This window comes from Parasteatoda tepidariorum, chromosome 9 (genome assembly GCF_982258835.1).
Source record: "Parasteatoda tepidariorum strain Cologne lab strain chromosome 9, Ptep-v5.0, whole genome shotgun sequence".
Classification (NCBI taxonomy): Eukaryota; Metazoa; Arthropoda; class Arachnida; order Araneae; family Theridiidae; genus Parasteatoda; species Parasteatoda tepidariorum.
Genome location: NC_141763.1, coordinates 25,316,621 through 25,334,343, shown reverse-complemented (window position 1 = coordinate 25,334,343; position 17,723 = coordinate 25,316,621). Strand labels below are relative to the sequence as shown.

Here is a 17,723-nt window from a genome sequence, read left to right as displayed (position 1 = left end):
AGTAAAAGCTGTACCTCGGTCAGTTATGATCCTTCGCGGGTTACCGAAAATAATTTGTTGTGTTCTCAATTTTGTGATTGCTTCTTGTGCGGTTGTTGTTTTGGATGGGTATAGCCACAGAAATTTAGTGAATCCGTCTACTACAGTTAATATGTGCTGATAACTTTTATTAGTGGATGGCAACGGACCTATATAATCTACGTGATAAGTATCGAGGGGAATGTTATCTTTTGGCATGGGGTTAAGAAATCTGTTGCGATACAGCTAGCGCCATCTGAGGAAAATATTTTCAACTACCATTATTATTATTCAATAACTTTTCTGGAAACCGCCAACGGCGGATGTAAAATTATTTACTCTTTGTTATTAAAAGTTTTGTTTTGTTATTAAGCCCTTGTGTGCTTGTCTCATTTGTTATTTTACAATGAGTGTATAATATGCCATTTTTCCCAGTTTCGAATATAATTAAATCGGGTAGATTTTATCGGATAACCCCATCTTTTATATTTAAAAATAGTATTGTTAAATAACTGGCGCCCGAACAGGGACCCGATATTTGATATATTAATTTCGAGACTGAATTTTTCTGAACTGTGCTAATATGGAACTAATTCAATTAAAAGCGAAAAGAAAAGGACTAAGAACTTCTTTTTCGCTATGTGTGAAAAATATTGAAGACGTGCTCAATGTTGCTGAATTGGATACTAAGGAAAGTAATATAAAAACGCTTTCGATTTACGAGCTCCAATTGAAGGACAAATTTGAGCGGTTGGCGAACTGCCAAGAAGAAGTTTCTAATTGTATTCTTCTCTTGGAAAATGCTGACACAGAATATGAGTCGGACTTTGAAAAAGCTGAAGAATATCGTGACAAATTTCACGAAATTTGTTCCAAATTGACTGAACATTTAAGTAAAACAGATGTAGTTCAGAGAAAATATAAACTCCCACAGATTGAGCTACGTAAATTTAGTGGTGAATTAAAAGATTTCTTAGGCTTTTGGAGCCAATATGAAAAAATTCATTCCGACGAAACTTTGTCGAAGGAGGATAAGTTTCAGTATTTGTTGTCGTCTTTAGAGCCGCAGTCGAAAGCGGCCCGGGTTGTCGGCAGCTTCCCTGCAACGGCTAAGAACTACGATAAAGCCATTGAACAGTTAAAAGAACGTTTCGGACGGACAGATTTACTGGTGCAAGTTTATGTCCGGGACTTATTATCACTTGTAATGAAAAATGCTATATCTGGTCGATCCAAAACTGATTTACCTGCATTGTACGATGAATTGGAAGGAAAGATACGGGCCTTGGAAAGCCTAGGGCGTACACAGAGCAATTACGGAGATTTTCTAATGCCACCAGTAGAATCTTCTTTGCCGGAGACTGTTTTGATTGCATACGAAAGAAGTCGTTCTTCTGACCAAGGGGAAAGATCTTTGCAAAAATTAATGAACTTTTTACAGCAAGAGGTGAAGGGTGAGGAGCTTGTCGTCCTCGCTCGGGCTGGATTTGGAACCTCTACTAAGAAGAAAGAGCCTGTTGTAGAGAAAATGGATTTATCTACCACAGCTGCATTGGTAAGCACTACGCCTGATAATACAGGTAAGATCAATTTTATCTGTCTCTTTTGCGGGAAAAAGCACCTTTCCCAAGATTGCTATTTTGCTCGAAAGCTAAGTTTAGAAGAAAGGAGAAAGGTAATTTACAACAAAAAAGCTTGCGTCTCCTGTCTTAAATTGGGACATACTGCTCGTACATGTAGGATGAAGATTAGATGCATTATTTGTAATAAAAATCATTTTATTTTGATGTGTCCTGATCGAGAAATGAAGAACAATGAACCTAAAACTGAGGAAGTGTCATCTTTAGCCAATAGCAGTGCCCCTGCTTATGATTTTAAAACTGTTTTTCTTATGACTCTGATAGTAAAAGTTAAAAATAAGAAAAGTGAGTGTAATATACGAGCCATTTTAGATACTGGCTCGCAGCGCTCATATTTGAGTACTAAAATTGTTAAAAAATTGTGTTTGAAACCCAAGGGTAAACAAACACTTATTCATGGTTTATTTGGAGGTAACGAAACCAAACCTAAAGACCATGAGTGGTTCATGATTAAAGTTTATAATTTGGAAAACACTTTTTGTTTTAAACTAGAAGTCCTCTCTGAAGAAAAAATCTGTGGTTTTGTTCCTCGAGCTAACGATTCTGTTACGCTAAAAGAATTGCAACAAAGAAACATAGATATTCACGATGTTAATTTTAATGATTCTGAAATAGATCTGCTTCTTGGAGCAGATATTACCTCTAAATTGTTTACTGGTAAATCAATAGCATTAAAATCAGGTTTAATGGTTGTTCAGACAAAACTTGGTAATACTCTTACTGGTAAAATAAATAATGTTTATGCAGATATAAATAATGGTAAATCAATATCTGTTGATTCCAATTGTATCCTATGTGATAATGTATGTGTATTGCATTCAGTAACTTTAAATGTAAATAAGCTTTGGGATCTCGATGTAATAGGTATTAGAGACCCATATGATAATTCTAAACAGAGATTAATGTTTTCGGAAGCTATTGAGCAGTATAAATATAACTTAACTATTCTTCCGAATGGAAGATATGAACTTTTACTTCCATTTAAAAGTGAAACTACTTTGCTTGATAACAAACAGTTAACTTTAAAGCGTCACTTGAATATGTGTAAACGCTCTTTAGCAAATGGTTATTTGAATGATTATATCAATGTTTTTAAAAACTGGCAGGAGATAAATATTATAGAAATGGTTCCTGAAAGTGAAATTAATGAACCTTGCCATTATTTGCCCCATCGTCCTGTCATCAAACAATCTAGCGAGACATTTAAATTGCGTCCAGTATTTGATGCCTCAGCCAAACAGTGCAATCAACCATCTTTAAATGACTGTTTGGTCAAAGGCCCAAATTTGATCGAATTGATTCCTGATATTATTGACAGGTTTAGATTATTTCCAATAGGTCTTTCTTCTGATATAGAAAAAGCCTTTTTGCAGCTAAGCATATCCCCTCAGCACCGAGATTTTTTACGATTTTTCTTTCCATCTGAGACAGGTGATCCCATTGCTTATAGACACTGTAGAGTGGTGTTTGGTGTGACCACGAGTCCCTTTTTACTAATGGCTTCTTTAAGTCATCTCCTGGAGAACGCTTCCGATGAATTTTCCGATGTTGTTCCCAAGCTCCGACATGCTTTTTACGTCGACAATCGCGTCACGGGAGTTAACACTGTCACAGAATTAGAAAACTTTATTATTAAGACTCAAAAATTAATGAAAACAGCTTGTTTTAATTTGCGAGGTTGGGAAGGTAATATAGCAAATCCTCTTTTATCCAAGTCTTCTGGTGATACATCCTTACTGGGTATTAAGTGGAATTCGGATCGAGATACTTTACGATGCAACTTTACTAATGATTTAGATCGTAACGAAACATTTACAAAAAGAACTGTATTATCGTATGTGCAGCGGTTTTTCGATCCTATAGGTACATTGTGTCCGAGTACATTGCAGCCTAAATTATTATTGCAGAAGATGTGGAAGGATAAGCTTAGTTGGGATACCTTAATACCGCCAGAAATGAATAAAGAATTTTCTACGTGGATAGGTGAAATATCCTTTTTTGAGCACATCGAAATACCTCGTTATGTCGAAATTAATGATTCTTCGGAATTACATGTATTTGTGGATGCGTGCAAAACTTCATACGGTGCATGTGTATTTATGAAAACTGAAAATTCTGGTAATGTTAAAATTCAATTATTACGCGCTAAAGCTAGAGTCGCACCCGTAAAAGAAATGTCTATTCCTAAACTCGAACTTATGTCTTGTTGTATCGGAGCAAGAATGGCCCTTTCCATTCGTTTAGCTCTTGATATCCCTACTATGAAAACGTATTTTTGGTGCGACTCAATGGTTGCGTTGTGGTGGATAAAAGAGCAGGGGGAGTGGTCCATTTTCGTTTCTAATCGAGTTAAAGAGATTAGGCAAATTACTTCGCCTAATGATTGGCGGCATGTCCCGGGAGATATTAATCCTGCTGACCTCGTTTCACGTGGATGTTCTCCCAAAAAGTTGGCAAGGTTACAGTGGTGGCGAGGACCGTCATGGTTGTTAGAAACTTCGAGTAACTGGCCTTGCAATGAGATTTTTTGCGAAAAGGAAGTAGATTTAGAGAGAAGAAAGGTAGTGCTTAGTAATTTTAATTCGGTTGAGGAGGAAACACCTTGGTACGCAAAACAGTTTTCTAGCTATCCATCAATAATCAGACTTGTTGCTTGGGTATTGCGCTTCGTTAACAATTGTCGCGTTCAAAAGAAATCTAGAATTGTAGGCAACTTGACCCTAGCAGAAACTGAATCAGCGGAAAAGAGTTTAATCAACATTGTTCAATCAAAGTTTTTTCCTTTTCCTAATGAAATACCTGTATATAATGTTTACAAAGATTCAGAGGGTATGATCAGAGTAAAAACTCGCATAACTGAAAGAATCGACACCCCTTATTTTAAATCTCCTATAATTTTGCCCGAAAAGTGTATTTTTACACAGAGACTAATCGAGTATTATCATTGTGTTAACTATCATGCTGGTACTCAAATATTGTTGAGCATCATTCGCGAAAAATTTTGGATTGTGAGAGATAGAAAAGCAATTCGCAATATTGTAAAGAGCTGTATTAAGTGCAAAAGGTATACCGCTAAAGCTCATTTCACCGAGCCTGTTTCTCTTCCTGAGGACAGTGTGAAGGATGCATATGTTTTTGAGGTTGTAGGAGTGGATCTTGCGGGACCCCTCTACATTAAGAAAGGTAGCAAAACATGGGTTGTTTTGTTTACTTGCGCAATATAACGCGCTGTACACTTAGAGTTAGTGACCTCTTTAAGTACAGATTCATTTCTTTTGGCTTTTCGACGTTTTGTCGCCAGAAGAGGTCGTCCCAGAAAAATGTATTCAGATAATGGCACTAACTTCAAGGGGGCATACAATGATTTGAATGAAATTGATTGGGATAAAGTTTTGAGAGAGGCAGAGTTACACCATATAAATTGGAAATTTAACCCTCCGTCAGCAGCCTGGTGGGGAGGTTTTTGGGAACGCCTGATTCGGACACTTAAAGATCTTTTGAAACGCACGCTAGGAAGAGCTGTTTTGACCTATGAAGAGTTGCAAACGGTATTATGCGACATCGAGTCAATTATGAACTCTAGACCGCTCACCTATCTGTCCGAAGACTCAACCGATTTAAAACCTCTTACACCAGCTATGTTTCTTTTAGATAACTCAGAAACTAAAGTAATTGATATCGATATGGTCGATGCTCAGCATTGTCGCAAGCGAATTCGATATAGAGTCCAGCTTATAGAATCCTTAAGAAAACGTTTCCGAAAGGAGTACTTGGGACAGTTAATTTTGAAACAAAATTTAAAGGGCAAAAATATTGATATTTCGGTTGGTGAGGTCGTTCTCATTGGCGATGACTTTAAGAAGCGTTTGAATTGGCCATTAGCCAGGGTGATAGAGCTTATCCCTGGTAAAGATGGGAAAGTTCGAACTGTAAGACTGAAAGCTCAAAATGGAGAAATGTTGAGGCCCATTCAAAGAATTTATTCTTTAGAACTCCCTTCTGCTAACAAATTAAATTGCCTTTTACAGAAAAGGGCCAAAATACCCATTTCTTTAGCAGTTAATCAGAATATGAAAGACCAAAATGCTGATAAAATGTTGCCTTCTGTTCCTGCTGATGTAAAACCTGAACAGTCTTCTGCCCAAGTTACCCGCTTTGGACGTTCGATTAAAGTGCCCAAAAGATTTTTAACCTCGTTTTGAGTTGGTCACAGCCTTCTCAAAACGGGGGGGAGGATGTTGCGATACAGCTAGCGCCATCTGAGGAAAATATTTTCAACTACCATTATTATTATTCAATAACTTTTCTGGAAACCGCCAACGGCGGATGTAAAATTATTTACTCTTTGTTATTAAAAGTTTTGTTTTGTTATTAAGCCCTTGTGTGCTTGTCTCATTTGTTATTTTACAATGAGTGTATAATATGCCATTTTTCCCAGTTTCGAATATAATTAAATCGGGTAGATTTTATCGGATAACCCCATCTTTTATATTTAAAAATAGTATTGTTAAAAAATCCTTCGGCTTTCCCTAACTTTCTATTACATAGAATACACTTAACGCAAGTAGCAATAATTTTCTCGGTTTTATCTCTTAAGTTTTTGAATATCGAACTCCTGCTTAACTATTTCTTCGGTTTTATTAATACCGTAATGACCTTTTGTTATACACTTCACGAATAATTTCATTTTCGAGTGTTTGGGGAACAATTAATAATTTTCGACCTTTTTCTATTCGATATAAAATTCCGTTTTTTATTGAGTATAAGTTATCGTCATTTGTTTCTACGTGTTCTTTTAATGATTTAATTAATTCGTCTTTGTCCTGAGCGGCAGCGATTTTTGCTGTAACTTCACTAAGTGCTCGAGTAACCACTAACACTGTGTTTCTAGAAAGGGCATCGACATGGGACATATGATTTGAACCTTTATGCAGAATTTCATAGTCAAATTCTTCTAGTAGTAAAGCCCATCACGCTAATTTGGATGTTATTTCTTTTTTATTCATTGTTTGGGTAAACGCAGCGCAGTCAGTGTAAATTTTAAATTTTGTACCTAACAAGTACGACCTAAATTTTTTTAATGCTTCTATTATGGCTAAAACCTCTAATTCATAGCTTGAAAGTTCTTCTTGTTGAGGTGAAGTTTTACGGCTAAAATAACATATTGGATGAAATTTTTCATCATCGCCCTGCTGCATTAAAATTGCTCCAAATCCTTTACTGCTAGCATCAGTATGCAATTCCAATTTTGATACCTGACGAAAAATGTGTAAGACTGGTTTTTGACTCAAAATATCTTTTAATTTCTGGAATGCTTCCTTTTGTTCTTTACCGAAATAGAATTTCGCTTCCTTTCTTAACAAATCACTCAAGGGTTTTGCAATTTTAGAATAGTTGTAAATAAATTTGCGGTAATAAGAACTAAGTCCTAAAAAACTTTGCACTTATTTAACCGATTTACGGATAGGGAAATTTTGAACAGCAGCGGTTTTAAAAGCAGACGGTTGCATCGTACCGTTTTTAAAAAAATAACCTAAAAACTCAATTTCGTTCATTAAAAATTCACATTTCTTAAAATTAAATTCAACTCCGTGTTCTGACGCTACTCTAAAGACACGTTTAAGTTTTTCGAGGTTTTCCTCTTGAGTTTCCGACGTTACGATTATATCATCGAAGTATAATTTCAATGTATCATCTTTGATCAAATCTTTAAACACTTTGTTTATATGTCTTTGAAAAACATTTGGAGATGTACTCAATCCGAAAGGGGTTTTAAGAAATTCATATTGCGAATTATCTGTTGAGAATGCTAAATATTTCGTACATTCTGGTTTAACGCGAACACTAAAGAACGCATCTCGGATATCAAGCTTACTATAACACGAAGCGTTTGACATAGAGTCAGTCACTGTTTCAATAAGGGGTATCGGATGTTTATCTTGTTGAGGTGAAGTTTTACGGCTAATATATATAATATTAATAATTATTAATTTATATTAATCTGTAATATTAACTAATTTCTTATTAAGTTTACGAAAATCGAAGTTATTGTTAATAAATTTTTCAATAGTTCCTCATCATAATTTTCCGATTCTGTAATCGTCTAAACTAATTGTGGTACTTTAGCATTTTCTGGTGCATGTAATTCAAGTTCACAAAGTAAATTTATCAAATCAATTTTTCTTGCTCTACTAAGACAGGCCATTTTAGAAATGAAATGTTCTACTCACAGATTTTGTAGAGGTATCATGAAGCTTCCTTCTCAGTTCAGGTGCGTCGGCCACACAGCTTGAAAAATTCACAATTGATCACCAACAGTTCAGAAATTAGTTCGTCTTATTCGGCAAAATGCCGGGTAGAGCCCCCATAATTCTGTGGTGTTGTGGAGGAAGGAACAGTTTTTTCAATGAATGAAATATTTAATAATTAAAATGAATTTTACATGTATGATGATATATAAAAAAATGTGAAAAGTTCAGGAAAATGTGGGCCCTCTGCCCTGTTATCATAAACATCAGTCCCGTCTGGGCTATGCAGTTCACTATTCAGCAATAATCCATTTGTAATCCATTGTCACATTTCATATCTTATCTATCAAATAAGTTTCATTAATAAAAATAACAAAAGATCTAATAATCAAAGGATAAATTAAATACATTTAACCAAACTACTAATTTAGCAACTTTGCTATACATTCTTCAAAGATTGAATATTGCCCTGGCAGTTTAAATGAATGCCATCTTTACTAATACATTCATCCACAGATAAAGTTGATTCATTGAACATCAGCCCAGGTAAAATACACAAAGCTTTCATTCACTTTCATTGGAAAAACTTAATAGTGTCATTTTCTAAATTAACAAAATGTTAGTGCCTGCTTTGATCTATCAGCGAGAGAAATTTTTTAACTCTTCGATCAAGAACCTGTGAAAGAACAACAATCCCTTCACAAATTTCCTTAGCCGCAAAAGCCAGTCTCTTAAAGTTTGGCATTGGACCCAGCTGCACATCATTAACACCTTTATTTCAAAGATATGCGAAATAAATTATTATTTAATAACATGACTATACAGTGGGTAAAAAAAGTCTCTGTACGCAGATACGAATGCAAATCAAAGTTTAATTTGTCACACAAAATTCATAATGATAAAAATGAAAACTTAAAAATGTGTTAAAACTAATATTATTTAATATTTATTCATATTACTATTCATAATACTGACAAAATTAAATAATAAATCTTAAAAACTCAAAAAATGCCGTAAACATGGAACAAAAAAGTCTCCGTACGGTGCCCTAGCACACGAAAAAAGTTTACAAAAATGCAAAATACATTTACAAAAATGCAATTAATGATCAGTGGGTCCTCCTTTGGCCTTTATCACCTCTCTTAGACGTTTTGGCATTACTCCTACATTTTTTTTGTTGTTTATGGAGAAATATTACACCAAATGCTACTAATGGCACTTTTCAGTTCAACTTTGTTTCCTGTTGCACAAACTTATATGGGGTTTCTTCCGGGCCGCACGTCCATGATAACCACTTTTTTTTAAATTACATTTCTCACGCTTTGAGTTGAGACTTTAATGTGGTAACTAACCATTAAATCAGCTGCCAACCGCCTTGCACTAATTCGTGGGTTTTCTTGAACTTGGCGTGTGATGTTTCTTTTATGCACGCGATTTAATTTGGACGGCCTCCCGGATCGATCTCTATCCTCAAGTGAATGAAGTTTACGATATCTTTCAATGATATATTGCACAGTAGACTTCGATTTTTTAGTCATTTCACTAATCCTTTTCATGGATAATCCATCTTTTCGCAATTTAATCACTAATTCCCGAATAGCTCTGGGAACTTTCATTTTGAGACGATCAACTTTAACGATTAATTTTCTAACGTCAAAGATTTACTGCGGGCCTGTTTTAAACACGTCTGAAAGAATTTGCATAACGCGTACGGAAACTTTTTTTGCACTGAAATTTTCAATTTACCTTAGATATTGCAAATAATTTGCTTTTCTCGCTTTGTAAAAATGAAAATTTATAAAAAATCTCTTTCTATAGACTTATACTAAACACATATAGACAGTATTTAAAGAAAAAATGCAATACTTTACAAATTATGCTCATTTATTCTTAAATTTAGTGACCGTACGGAAACTTTTTTTACCCACTGTATGTAAAATAAAATGAAAAGTGGTTTCTGAATTAAAATAGTTACACAAGATACAAACAGAGATTGAATGCATAATTATCAAATATATTATATAAATTATGTTTCAATTTACGAACATGAATTAAGACTAAATCATATTGTCCTTTCACATCTTTCAACTTTGCACTTAATCTGTCCACATTGATTCTAGGGTGTGAGACAACATCAATATCCCATTAAGGTTTAACATTTAAGAAATCAGCTAAATACTTCACCATTGAAGCACCTAGTAAACAGAGTAACAAAGTAAAATATATGCTAGTATTTTATAAAGGGATCGAAGAAATATGCAAGGTTTACTTTACATTGTCCTTCTTGAATTAAACATAATTTGTCAAAAATTTTAGGATGTTGAGAATGAATAAAATGTGTAGATAGATAGATATAAAAAAATAAAAAAAATACAAGTAGTTTGTTAGTAAATTAAATAAAAAAAATTAACTTTCGAATTAAAATCTACAAAAAGATAATTTAAATTGTACTTAATTTGTTAACATGAATTATATTCCAATGATTTATCATAATAATTTTATTATGTATTTAAAATAAAAATAATTAATGTGTACAAATTATTTTGCACATAAATGTGATACACATAGAATAATTTTTTTTTTATTTAAGTATGCATGCCCATAATTTATTCAATAGTTTAGGCAATCTAAAAGAATAATAATGAAAGCAGTAATTGCGAACGAAAATGATAAATATTAGCTAGAATCCAAAATAAGGATTTTTCCATTTCTTTCCAGATTTCTATTTTGAATTTATTTTTTACATAAGTTTATAATAAAATTGAAACAAAATTATTTTAAGCATGATCAGAAAACTCTCCACTGTATTAAAAAAAATTCAACGTAAAAGCTTTCTAAAAATTTAAGTAATTAACAATATATTTTCTAGAAAAAAAAGATACCTTCATATTATGTCACTGAAATAAACATAAATCGGCTTATTTAAATTTAAGAAATTTAATTATACTAAACTGCTCTGCATATTTTTGACAGATCTAACTAAGGATTTCTGAGGAAACAGGGAAAAAATTTGATAAATGAAAAAATTTTTTGTTTACGATTTTCTTAAAATACATAAATTTTACACATAAAGAAGAACTAACTGTGTAATTTGAATTCTAAAGCGTTGTATTTTCAGAAGGTTTGATATAATTCATAAATAATTTTCGAAATTCCATGTGATTTTTTTTTAATAAAATGCTTTAAAACATACATGTTATATATCATTAATTAATAAGAATTACCTGTAATTAAAACTTTCATGACAAAATCTAAAAACCCGGGTGCATTAAGATCTAAAAATTAAGAAAATGGCTCTCTAACAAATGCTTTTGTTTAAGGCGGGTTGACACGATCAAAGTACTTTGATCAAAGTAAGTCATAAAGGTAAATAAAACAAAAATTGAAGCCGCGTAATTTTAGGGAAAAGGGAAAATGCGAAAAAAAAAGTCGCGCTCTGTTCTTGAGAGTATGGTATATCAAATTAATAATCTCGGCCTCTGTGAATTTAAAATTCATTCGAATTTTAAAATTATTTAATGAAGTTCAAAAAATAAAATCATATTTTATTAGACATTTATACAAGCAGTTTAACCAACCCTGTAATTCTATTAATGAAAAGAGGAAAATTATTGTTTTTAAAATTAAATAAATGTATGAAAAGTTCCCTGTCTTTGTAATTGTCTCTAACTTTGATGTGACGTAATTTACTTTGATGGATGTTCAACTTTTATTCCTACTTTGATTCAAATAGCGATAACTGTGCCAATTGTGGGTATTGGTAATTGATTGTTATCCATGACGTACATCCGGGAGAGAATACTAAAATTGATTAGGGTCAATTTTGCAAAAGCGTTATAAGAGGATTTTTTTTTCCTGCAGAGAAATAGCTAGATCATGAATTGATTATGATGGTTACAATTAAGTACAGACAAATTTTTAGTTTTTTTTTTAAACTTAAACACAACAGAAGACTTGTGTGTTGAAGAAAATGAGAGAAACTGTATAACTACCCTTCATACTTTTATATACATAATTTGCGGAAGAATTCTGTCACAATAATAAGTAAAGACTATTTTCACGCAATCCAAGGACCATTCACACTGCACGTAAAGAATTGCGTTTGCCGATTCGAAGATGCAAACGAGAACCTGATTTCAAGTTTTTCCCGAAATATACTTCATTTATCATGTTTCTGCTCCCAAAAGGAGAGTACTCACTAAAAATTCGATGACAATAATCTAAAACTTCTTTTCATAATAATTTAAAGTAGTAGAACTTGATAAATTATCTGTAATGTAAACAGAAACCGTTCAAGCCGAACAAAGTGTGCATCTGGTTCCGCCAGCACGCTCTTCTGATTAAGCAGCATGGATTTCTTTCTTTGGGGTGCAATGGAAAGTGCTGTGTACGTAACACCTGTGGATTCTGAAATGGATCTGGTAGCAAGAATCGGCTACTCTTTTGCAAGTTCCCCAATCCCTGGCCTGATGGTGTGAACGCATGCATCGTTAGCAGTGATGTTAACATTTTCACTTATTTACCACAACGCATGTAATATCTTGGACCAATAAACATCTCAGAAGATCTTAGTCTTGTGTTATTTTGTTTCACCTATCATACTTATTTCCCATTCCCATGACGTTTCCGACCACGGGTAGCTATGTAATTTTTGATCCTTGTGATGCCTCTTTCCAACTTTTAAGTTTTCTCCAATAATCCTGGGACACCCAGTGTAAGGACACAATGTATTACTGAACATATATATTCGATATAGTCCGCTTAAGATTGACGAAGATAAACTTAACCTTAAATATGTTAATTAATTCATGTTAACGACGTTTAAAGTGATGAAATCAGCAAAAAAAAGCATTTTCTCAGAATAAACATATTTTATTTTTTAAATTTTTTCAACAGATTTGGTATTTTGACTCTTGAAATATGGTCTGGTTAACCACAATCTGAAAAATATTTTTCCAATAATTTATACAGGAGAGCGATTAAAAGTTTGAACCCTTTTGTCTTAGCTCTTTATCTCGAGAAATTGACAAGCGAATCAAAATCGTTTTTGTACACAATTATAAAATTCCTTTATTCGAATATAATTTCTTGTAAAATAATAAGTATTATAATGCATTTCATCTAATGACGGGAATTTAAATTGTAAGGTATTATGGTTAAGTTGGTAATTTGAAATGAGAAAAATACAAAATTTAAATGAAATTGGTGGAATAGTTTTCGAGAAATGAAGTTTTAAATACATGACTTTTTATAATTTATTAACTCAGACATTATTCAAATTTTGTACACTGATATTTAAAATTACATACTATAATAATGATGTAAGAACTTGTACATATTACAAGAGAGAAATTTTTCGTCTACTATTTGATAAAATAATTATAAAAACTACTTATAAATCAAATTATTTTTGGATTAATGAATTTTATAACTACATACAAAATAATCTTTTGATTCCATAAAAATATCTAGAGATTTAGCGGAATACGCAAAAAGGGTGAAATTTAGGTTAGCATGTCCAAACTTTCGACTGCCCTCTTATGTAACCTTTTGAGACCATATTTTCCAGATTGCGATTACTTAACATCTATATTTTGAGGGTCAGAATTATATATCAGCAAAAATGAGGCATGTTTTTGAGAGAAAGTACATTTTTGTGTCTGAATTCGTAATTTATTGTATAATTAATCGTATATTTGTATATTTTTTGTATTTTGTATTTATTGTATAATGTTTGAATTAACCAGCAAAGCGCATTTAAGATTTGACCCACTATCACATACGGGTAAATCTGATTATTTAATGAAAAGTTATTCGGGGTGTCAAATCTTTTATTTTGTGCACGCCCTTTCTTAGAAAACATCGAATCGATTTTCAAATTCTCTCTATTTTTTGTCTCTTTCTTATGTTATGGGGCACAGATTTAGAAGTTCTTATTTTTTAAAAAATATTTAATATATCAGCTGTAGTTTTTTTTAATCTTTATTTTCATGATTAAATTTTTTATTTTATTCTTTTCTCAAAAAACTTCCAATTCTATATTGAGTTAAAATTTGCATCAGTACTATTTTGAATATAATTAAAACCAGTTTAGTATAAATTGAAAAATAGATTGCTGAAAGTCAGCTAATTTAACAAGCTTTATGTGTGTGTGTTGTTTCTTCATAATTTAATAGGTTAAATTTAATAATTTTCATTTTAATAACTTTATCAATTACTATAGTGACGTTTTACGACTTCTTACATTTTCTTTAAATAAAAAAGCGTAGGAAACAGTTAAAAAAAGACTAGTTGTAAAAGTAGTGGAGTGAACTGTTAAAATAAAAATTAACAGTTTTAGTGAAATATAATTTATAATATATTGTTTTATACAAATAAAACAGCATATTATATTAATGTATTAAAACATTTCTAATCCATCTTTAAAATCATAATTGAACAATATGAAAATTTTCAAAATAATATTAGATTATTTATATGGATTAAAGATCCTGAACACAATAAAAAATACTAGTTAAATAAAGTTATTTTAACAATTAATTTAAAAGTTGATCTGTTGCAATTTGTTGTGTCAATGCAAATGATAAGAGTTGTTTTTTTAAATTTAAAATATATAATTAGAGTGAGGAAATACAACTTTTCTAATTAATTATAACTAAATTGCCTCTATCTTGCATGTGGTATTTTTGTAATAATTATTATCCTTGCGTTGCTGTAGTCAGACCGACATGCAAACAATCGTTTTGTTTTGCCAACATATTATGTAAACAAAATATAAATAAATAAAACTGATATTTTTTCCCTTTAAGCTCCTTCTATGATTATTTGTGAATTTATATTAACCCTTTATAAGCCCATGGTAAGCATACTTATCAGCAATTTCATTAATATTTAAAAGTCGATGAGAAGATATTTCTCAACCCATAATTTGAGCAGTCATCTGCTGATAACTTCAGAAAATATAAGAAAATAATACAAATAATTGAATGCTTTGCTTATATAAATGTAGGTAACAGTATAGGTTAGCGTGATATCAAGAAGTCAAACCAAGATTGGGGTATTTTCTCTTTCAGGAAACAAATGTAATTTGAATTGTCATCAGACATAGAGTTCCAGTTCCAGACACAGTTGGAATTTGATGGTTCTATTTATGTTTAACAAAACATTCTCTTTGGTGATAAAATGACAATAAACTTAGCTTTCAGTGGTCCGGAAGCAATCGTAACTTTTTTTGTCCATAGAACACTGGTTGAATTTGGAGAATTTCGGTTACTTAAACAGTAATCAATATATCTATTAGTGATAAGTCCTATTTGCTGATAAAATGGTAATAAACTCTGTTTGTTGCAATCAGGAAACGACTTGTATTCTCAATAAGTACGGAGCTCAAGTAAAGATTTGAGTACTGTAAATAGTAGAAATTCAATTCAATGTCGGTAAGAAGTAGAAATTTCAATTGCATGTTACCATCGTTGCAAACACGAAAGCTTGTTAACTTAGTAAAAAATAATAATAAATGCTGTAGGTAATAATAAAACTTTTATAAATTCACGGAGAATCGTTACAGGTTCCCCAACACTCTCAGAGATGAAAAAAAAAGTTGTTTGTTATTTTTATTGATTATTAAGTTCCGTTGTTAAACAATATTAAGCTTTTGTATGTTTTTTTTTTTAATCTGTATAAAAATTCAGTAAAGTTCAATATTTTTTTTTTTATACATATTAATATGAGACAGTGAGTAAAAAAAAATTTCGCTTAATTTTTAGGAAAAATTTAAAATGCATATTAAAATACATCACGGAACACCCGGAAAGTTTAAATAAAAAATTATGTTATATTTTATAGAATTAAAATGAAAAAAAAAAATAGCTGGTAGCACACGGAATTTTTTCTAAAAATAAAACAATAGTATTGTCAAAATTGTTTTAATTCAGCTTCAGCATTGAAAAGTTTTCAAGGAGTCATGAAAAAAATTTGATTCCCATTAAAGATACCCTGGAAAAACTGTTTAATTTTGTAAACTTAGTTTAATTTAATTTAAGAAAATATTTTTTATTTTATTTGTGTTGATATTTTTAATTTCATTTAAGGAGTACCAAAATCTTTTATGTACTTAGGGCCTTTAGGACTCTTAAACCGACCCTAACTATCACTGCCAAAAATAAAGAAGTTAGATAATATCTGTATTTGAGAATATTTCGGCCGCTAGGGTTTTCACAAATCTCCTCCGAGTTCTTCAAAATTCATTTTTAAACTTGAATTGGCGCTGCAAGATAGATAGTTGAAAATGGAAGCTAGGAATAGTAAATTCGATGACCAAAAAACTTTGGAATTTGTTCAGTTTTATGAGAAAGAAGAAGTTTTGTGGAATGTCAGGCATGAAGAATATAAAAACAAAGATGCCAGGGACTCAGCGTTGTTGCGAATAGCAAAAGCCATGAATATGCCCCGAGTTGGACCGGCAGACGTGAATAACAAGATCAATAGCATAAGAACAGCTTTTAAACAAGAGTTGCAGAAAATTAAAGAATCGAAAGGCACAGGGGCTGCAGCTGAAGATGTTTACATTCCAAAAATTTCCTGGTTTGACGCTGCAAATAGATTTCTTCCATCAGTCATTAAGAAAAGAAAATCATTTTCGAATTTGGTAATGAATTTTAAACATTATGTAATATATATATATATATACATATTGTTTATTTTTTAATCAAATGTTAATGTATGAAATGTATTTACAAAATTGTTTTTTAACACTATTATACGGACAACCTGGTAGAGCTTATTTTCTTCTTTAAAGTGTGCCAAAAAGTGAATCGTTTTAGTTTATTTGAAAAATGGCACTAGTAAAAGTTTGATTATTTTTATAATTTTTTTATTTTTTAGTAATCTATTAAGAATTTAATGTCGGATGGTGGTCGGAATTTTAATGCGAGCAATAAAAGGAACTTAACATCATTTTTACAATTGTATCACAATTTTGTCATCATGAACAAAGCTCCAGTTGAAGTTTGAGAACTCAAGCTTGTTGATTGAAGATCATTGTGGTCAAAATCTATACTGACAAAACAGTGAGACAAATTCTGTTGGTAGCAGTCAGGAAACGATTTAACTTGTGTTATCATGATCACAGAGATCAATTAAAGTCTCGAATTGGGAAAGTGGTCGAAATTATAACTGTAAGGTTCCATCGTTACAGATACAAAAGCTAGTAAATAAAAACATAGTTAAAAATAAAAATTTAATTGTTTTATTATTTATTTTCAATTTTATTAAAGTTAAATTTAATTATTAGTAAAAAATTATTTTTTATTTAAAATATAGTATTTATTTTTAATAAATGACTATATTTTTGATAGATAAGGTTAATGTAATACAATTTCAAGTATTCATAGCATAACAAAAATTAAAATATTACATAACACAATTCTAAATAAAAAGAAAATGAATAAATTAAATCAAAATATTTTAAGTAGTTACTATAATGAAGTAGCTTACAAAAATGAAGTAATTTACAAATATAGTAAAGACAAACAAACTATTGATAAAATAATAAAATAAATGAGGAATACATAATAAAAATGAGCAGTGAAAAATAATACAATGAAAGAATAATTTGTACAACCAAATTTTTTCTAGTAAATGCATATATATATATATATATATATATATATATATATATATATATATATATATATATATATATATATATATATATATATATATATATATATATATATATATATATATATATGTATATATATATATATATATATATATATATATATATATATATATATACTATAAAACTCAACGAATC

General features: G+C 31.1%; 3 protein-coding genes across 3 annotated transcripts; all 3 read left to right on the top strand.

The window, feature by feature from the left end:
- The first annotated feature begins 601 nt into the window (after positions 1–601).
- On the top strand, positions 602–4,882 carry LOC147803406 (uncharacterized). Its single transcript, XM_087151292.1, has one exon. It carries the CDS (start codon positions 602–604, stop codon positions 4,880–4,882), a length of 4,281 nt encoding a protein of 1,426 aa, XP_087007418.1.
- Positions 4,883–4,978: 96 nt separating this feature from the next.
- On the top strand, positions 4,979–5,860 carry LOC147803405 (uncharacterized). The gene has a single exon (XM_087151291.1). The coding sequence runs from the start codon at positions 4,979–4,981 to the stop codon at positions 5,858–5,860; it is 882 nt and encodes a 293-aa protein (XP_087007417.1).
- Positions 5,861–16,034: 10,174 nt separating this feature from the next.
- Positions 16,035–17,277, top strand: LOC139424877 (uncharacterized). Its single transcript, XM_071176939.2, has 2 exons — positions 16,035–16,553; positions 17,263–17,277. Exons 1-2 carry the CDS (start codon positions 16,194–16,196, stop codon positions 17,275–17,277), a joined length of 375 nt encoding a protein of 124 aa, XP_071033040.2. The 5' UTR covers positions 16,035–16,193.
- Positions 17,278–17,723: the final 446 nt, after the last annotated feature.

Excerpts from the sequence above, each read along its gene's own strand:
- LOC147803406 (XM_087151292.1), top strand. The coding sequence starts at position 602 with ATGGAACTAATTCAATTAAAAGCGAAAAGAAAAGGACTAAGAACTTCT.
- LOC147803405 (XM_087151291.1), top strand. The coding sequence starts at position 4,979 with ATGTATTCAGATAATGGCACTAACTTCAAGGGGGCATACAATGATTTG.
- LOC139424877 (XM_071176939.2), top strand. The coding sequence starts at position 16,194 with ATGGAAGCTAGGAATAGTAAATTCGATGACCAAAAAACTTTGGAATTT.